The sequence below is a fragment of the Camelina sativa genome, chromosome 19, assembly GCF_000633955.1.
Source record: "Camelina sativa cultivar DH55 chromosome 19, Cs, whole genome shotgun sequence".
In the NCBI taxonomy this organism is placed as follows: Eukaryota; Viridiplantae; Streptophyta; class Magnoliopsida; order Brassicales; family Brassicaceae; genus Camelina; species Camelina sativa.
Window position 1 is genome coordinate 6,773,862 of NC_025703.1, and position 6,208 is coordinate 6,780,069.

General features: G+C 38.1%; 4 protein-coding genes across 4 annotated transcripts in view; 2 read left to right on the plus strand and 2 right to left on the minus strand.

Moving 5' to 3' along the window:
- LOC104765228 lies at positions 1-1,336 on the plus strand. Its single transcript, XM_010488912.1, has 4 exons — positions 1-294; positions 403-687; positions 782-825; positions 988-1,336. Exons 1-4 carry the CDS (start codon positions 228-230, stop codon positions 1,180-1,182), a joined length of 591 nt encoding a protein of 196 aa, XP_010487214.1. The 5' UTR covers positions 1-227; the 3' UTR covers positions 1,183-1,336.
- On the minus strand, positions 2,050-3,217 carry LOC104765229. Its single transcript, XM_010488913.2, has 3 exons — positions 2,941-3,217; positions 2,612-2,854; positions 2,050-2,517 (listed from the first exon to the last, which is right to left on the minus strand). The coding sequence occupies exons 1-3, from the start codon at positions 3,001-3,003 to the stop codon at positions 2,389-2,391; spliced, it is 435 nt and encodes a 144-aa protein (XP_010487215.1). The 5' UTR covers positions 3,004-3,217; the 3' UTR covers positions 2,050-2,388.
- On the plus strand, positions 3,179-4,293 carry LOC104767501. The gene is made up of 4 exons (XM_010491521.1): positions 3,179-3,251; positions 3,360-3,644; positions 3,739-3,782; positions 3,945-4,293. Exons 1-4 carry the CDS (start codon positions 3,179-3,181, stop codon positions 4,137-4,139), a joined length of 597 nt encoding a protein of 198 aa, XP_010489823.1. The 3' UTR covers positions 4,140-4,293.
- Positions 5,007-6,208, minus strand: part of LOC104765231 (chaperone protein DnaJ-like) — a 2,836-nt gene continuing 1,634 nt past the window's right edge. Inside the window, exons 5-7 of the mRNA XM_010488915.2 lie at positions 5,898-5,954; positions 5,569-5,811; positions 5,007-5,474 (exon numbers count right to left, since the gene is read on the minus strand). Of these exons, the coding sequence (XP_010487217.1) occupies positions 5,346-5,474; positions 5,569-5,811; positions 5,898-5,954 (429 nt within the window). The 3' untranslated portion in view covers positions 5,007-5,345. The remainder of the gene's footprint in view (positions 5,475-5,568; positions 5,812-5,897; positions 5,955-6,208) is intronic.

Sequence of the window (6,208 nt, forward strand, 5' to 3'; positions counted from 1 at the left end):
AATCAAACTGGGTTTTATGAAAAGAAACGATCTTTTTGTGTTGGATCTCGAATTGGGTTTCTCGAATCAAATCCCCCAATTTTTAGGGTTTATATCTGATTGACTTCGAAAAATCTGGGATCAAATTCTCCAAATTCGCTTCGATCTTCTTTATTATATCTTTCCCCCAATTTGTGATTTGATTTGATTTTTCGTTCTTTTTTGTATTTCACAGTTTTAAAAAACCTATGGCGAACATGAACTCTCTTCACCAGATGATCTTCCCAGACGAGAACGCTCCGATTCATCGCAAAAGTAAAATTATTTTTCTCTATTTCGATCTCTTCAAATCAATATGTTGATGGATGCTTTGAAACAAGATTTAACATTTTCTTTTTTGCTTTCTTTGTGGTTTATTTACAGAGTCTGTTACTACTGCGGCTTCTGTGAAATCTAAAGGAACTGTACTTGGTCAGAAGAAACCTGGTGGAGCTCGTAAGGCTCTGAATGATATCACAAACAAGTCTGGGATTCTTGCTAAAGCTTCTTCAAAGAATAATAAGCAAATCGCTTCTGCTGCTTCTACTGCGAAAGATGAGATTGACATAGCTGGGGAAAGGTTCTTACACGATCACAGCAAATGCATCAAACAGCAGCAGAATATGTGGGATGATCACTTCTCTGCTGATCTCATTCTACTTAACCATGGTAACTATATAGATATCTTCTAACTTCTGATGCTAATTTGCTAACTAATCTTTGTGAGTAAATTTGTGCTAAGCTTGTTCTTTTACTTTTGCAGGTTCAAGCATCAAGGAGAAGCATCTCAGTTATGACATGGAAAAGGTACTTCACTTTAAAAGAAAACTCAAGTGTGTATATCTCTGTTTGTGGTGTAGATTGTGTGTCTAAGACTCTTCAATCATGAGAGAATAGTGATTTACATGATTCTGATTGAATCTTTGTTCTAGTTTTGTGACTCAACCTTGTGTGTTTTTTATGTTTCAGATGGATGCTAAGAACAATCTGACTTACGACGAACCAGAAGAGATTGCATCTCCCAAGTTGACTGATTGGCTTAAAAGCTCAACGCCATGGCGCTCCCCAATCAGACATGGTTCTATGATGATGCCTTCCACTCCTCTGGCTTGGAGGTTCGATTCAACTGAGTTCACACTCACAGAAGACTCTGACCTCTTCTAAGTTTCAGTTTCTTTAATGTCTTTTAAAAATATTCATCCTTCAGATGAAGTAGTAGTAGCGATTATCTTTTGTTCAGCTCAACAATGTTTCAGCTCTTCATAAAACTACTCTTTGTAACTGGTTTCAGGAATTAAAGTTGGAATCTTTTCAAGCATTTGTGCATTCATCAAACTCATGCCACAATCTTATATTCTTCAGAATCCATTTACATTTCACGCATTCCACAGCTGTCATCATTTTATACATTAAGATCCCATAAGTATTTATCTCTTAAACTGTTAACTTACATTGCCGTTATACTTGATACTATGGTGACTCCTGATTCCCCTTGCACCGTCTTCACTGCGCCGTAACATTTCCGATTGATCTTGAAAGAATTGCATTCTCTGTAACTCAAGCTCCTTAGCTAATCTCAACCTTTCCTTCTCCAACTCCCATCTTTTGTTTAAACGTGAGAGTCTCTCCACCTTCTCGTAACTTTCTGCAATTCCCAATATCGCCATTGCCACCTCTCTAAGCTCTGTCTTATCCACTTCCACTGGCGGTGGCAGCAACAATGGTTGTTGCAAACTATCACCTGAATCAGCAGAAAGATCAGGTTCAGACTCTGATTCCGTCTCAGAAGTAACTCTGATTCATTTGAATTGACGAGTAAGCTTATCATGGATTCCATTATTTACTAGACATATATATTCACGTGATACTACTTTGTTTTTACAATTCGGATATTTCAAGTGCGGTTTGTAAACTTTTACTGTAATTGACATTGACACAAAGATAAACACAACTAAAAATGGAACAAACAATAGTATTTCTCACTTTCCAATGGTTGGTACTTTGGTAAGATAGAATCAACTATAATGGAACAACTAATAATGCATCTCTTTATATTATTAAATGCTGAAAAAAAATCAATGGCTATAAGAATTTAGGAGGACCATGTGTCTGTGGTCTCAGCACAAATCACTTGATTTCATTGATCTCAATGATCTTAGCAGAAAACAATCCAATGACAAAAGCAGAGAGAAACAAAGAAAAAAAGCTTCGAGAGAGGGAGTTGGGTAGTAGTTAACAAAACGAGGACGCTTTTTGAGTTTTTTTTTAAATATCCTCGTTGACAAGACAAGAACCAATCATCTTGTCTGCGTGACCAGTCGACAAATGTGAAGAGATGAGTTAGCAAAAAATATGGAGTGAAGTGTCTGCCTATGAGGTGGGGACTCCATAGTTGTTCGACGACGTCTCGTGACCAGCCGATGGAACATTGTTCTTCCTTCTGTTGTTCCTCCTTCCGCCATTGTTCTTCCCTTTCTTGAAATCCTGCTGATGGTCAACCTGCTTTTTCCACCAAAACCAATTCATCATCAAGAAGACGCATAAAAGTGATACTGGAAAAGGGAAGCCTTCAGGATTTTTTTTAGTTATTTACCCCTAAAGAGAAGGTATGATGAGCTCTGGGGTCAAATCCAAAAGGATCACTCATCCTCATTGAACTTGTCTGAAATGACGATGACCGCTGCGTGTCTGTATCAAATACAAAACTACAAGACGAAGTGAACGTTGAAGTGGAGCAAGATGATGAAGATGACGATGAGAATGCAGCAGCGTCTCCTTGAAACATCTCATTAAACAGATCTTGTAGTTGTTCAAAACCGTCCCCTGTGTCATTCTCCTGCAAACCAATATCTCATATCATCATCACTCAGGTCAATCAACGGTGTCTAATATATAGATTGGAACCTAATGCAGGTTACTTACATTAGGCTTAGATTGATTCATCATAGCCGCCATTTCACTCAAGAAATCTCCCATTCCCTGCATCCAGAACCAACAAGTTTCTATTATTACATGACTGATAGGATCAAAATAGACATGTCAACAAGCATACGGCGCCACTCATAATCCGTTTCCCGTAAGATTCTCCAACACAAAAGAACTAGACTGATCAGGTTCCGTCAGAGAAAGAAGGCAAAATCTCAAGAGCAATACTCTTCCAATGCAATGGAACAAAAGTAACCCTGACTGGATCTTTAAAAGCAAGAAAGTANACGCTCCGATTCATCGCAAAAGTAAAATTATTTTTCTCTATTTCGATCTCTTCAAATCAATATGTTGATGGATGCTTTGAAACAAGATTTAACATTTTCTTTTTTGCTTTCTTTGTGGTTTATTTACAGAGTCTGTTACTACTGCGGCTTCTGTGAAATCTAAAGGAACTGTACTTGGTCAGAAGAAACCTGGTGGAGCTCGTAAGGCTCTGAATGATATCACAAACAAGTCTGGGATTCTTGCTAAAGCTTCTTCAAAGAATAATAAGCAAATCGCTTCTGCTGCTTCTACTGCGAAAGATGAGATTGACATAGCTGGGGAAAGGTTCTTACACGATCACAGCAAATGCATCAAACAGCAGCAGAATATGTGGGATGATCACTTCTCTGCTGATCTCATTCTACTTAACCATGGTAACTATATAGATATCTTCTAACTTCTGATGCTAATTTGCTAACTAATCTTTGTGAGTAAATTTGTGCTAAGCTTGTTCTTTTACTTTTGCAGGTTCAAGCATCAAGGAGAAGCATCTCAGTTATGACATGGAAAAGGTACTTCACTTTAAAAGAAAACTCAAGTGTGTATATCTCTGTTTGTGGTGTAGATTGTGTGTCTAAGACTCTTCAATCATGAGAGAATAGTGATTTACATGATTCTGATTGAATCTTTGTTCTAGTTTTGTGACTCAACCTTGTGTGTTTTTTATGTTTCAGATGGATGCTAAGAACAATCTGACTTACGACGAACCAGAAGAGATTGCATCTCCCAAGTTGACTGATTGGCTTAAAAGCTCAACGCCATGGCGCTCCCCAATCAGACATGGTTCTATGATGATGCCTTCCACTCCTCTGGCTTGGAGGTTCGATTCAACTGAGTTCACACTCACAGAAGACTCTGACCTCTTCTAAGTTTCAGTTTCTTTAATGTCTTTTAAAAATATTCATCCTTCAGATGAAGTAGTAGTAGCGATTATCTTTTGTTCAGCTCAACAATGTTTCAGCTCTTCATAAAACTACTCTTTGTAACTGGTTTCAGGAATTAAAGTTGGAATCTTTTCAAGCATTTGTGCATTCATCAAACTCATGCCACAATCTTATATTCTTCAGAATCCATTTACATTTCACGCATTCCACAGCTGTCATCATTTTATACATTAAGATCCCATAAGTATTTATCTCTTAAACTGTTAACTTACATTGCCGTTATACTTGATACTATGGTGACTCCTGATTCCCCTTGCACCGTCTTCACTGCGCCGTAACATTTCCGATTGATCTTGAAAGAATTGCATTCTCTGTAACTCAAGCTCCTTAGCTAATCTCAACCTTTCCTTCTCCAACTCCCATCTTTTGTTTAAACGTGAGAGTCTCTCCACCTTCTCGTAACTTTCTGCAATTCCCAATATCGCCATTGCCACCTCTCTAAGCTCTGTCTTATCCACTTCCACTGGCGGTGGCAGCAACAATGGTTGTTGCAAACTATCACCTGAATCAGCAGAAAGATCAGGTTCAGACTCTGATTCCGTCTCAGAAGTAACTCTGATTCATTTGAATTGACGAGTAAGCTTATCATGGATTCCATTATTTACTAGACATATATATTCACGTGATACTACTTTGTTTTTACAATTCGGATATTTCAAGTGCGGTTTGTAAACTTTTACTGTAATTGACATTGACACAAAGATAAACACAACTAAAAATGGAACAAACAATAGTATTTCTCACTTTCCAATGGTTGGTACTTTGGTAAGATAGAATCAACTATAATGGAACAACTAATAATGCATCTCTTTATATTATTAAATGCTGAAAAAAAATCAATGGCTATAAGAATTTAGGAGGACCATGTGTCTGTGGTCTCAGCACAAATCACTTGATTTCATTGATCTCAATGATCTTAGCAGAAAACAATCCAATGACAAAAGCAGAGAGAAACAAAGAAAAAAAGCTTCGAGAGAGGGAGTTGGGTAGTAGTTAACAAAACGAGGACGCTTTTTGAGTTTTTTTTTAAATATCCTCGTTGACAAGACAAGAACCAATCATCTTGTCTGCGTGACCAGTCGACAAATGTGAAGAGATGAGTTAGCAAAAAATATGGAGTGAAGTGTCTGCCTATGAGGTGGGGACTCCATAGTTGTTCGACGACGTCTCGTGACCAGCCGATGGAACATTGTTCTTCCTTCTGTTGTTCCTCCTTCCGCCATTGTTCTTCCCTTTCTTGAAATCCTGCTGATGGTCAACCTGCTTTTTCCACCAAAACCAATTCATCATCAAGAAGACGCATAAAAGTGATACTGGAAAAGGGAAGCCTTCAGGATTTTTTTTAGTTATTTACCCCTAAAGAGAAGGTATGATGAGCTCTGGGGTCAAATCCAAAAGGATCACTCATCCTCATTGAACTTGTCTGAAATGACGATGACCGCTGCGTGTCTGTATCAAATACAAAACTACAAGACGAAGTGAACGTTGAAGTGGAGCAAGATGATGAAGATGACGATGAGAATGCAGCAGCGTCTCCTTGAAACATCTCATTAAACAGATCTTGTAGTTGTTCAAAACCGTCCCCTGTGTCATTCTCCTGCAAACCAATATCTCATATCATCATCACTCAGGTCAATCAACGGTGTCTAATATATAGATTGGAACCTAATGCAGGTTACTTACATTAGGCTTAGATTGATTCATCATAGCCGCCATTTCACTCAAGAAATCTCCCATTCCCTGCATCCAGAACCAACAAGTTTCTATTATTACATGACTGATAGGATCAAAATAGACATGTCAACAAGCATACGGCGCCACTCATAATCCGTTTCCCGTAAGATTCTCCAACACAAAAGAACTAGACTGATCAGGTTCCGTCAGAGAAAGAAGGCAAAATCTCAAGAGCAATACTCTTCCAATGCAATGGAACAAAAGTAACCCTGACTGGATCTTTAAAAGCAAGAAAGTAAAAAAAAAAAAAAAAAAAAAGG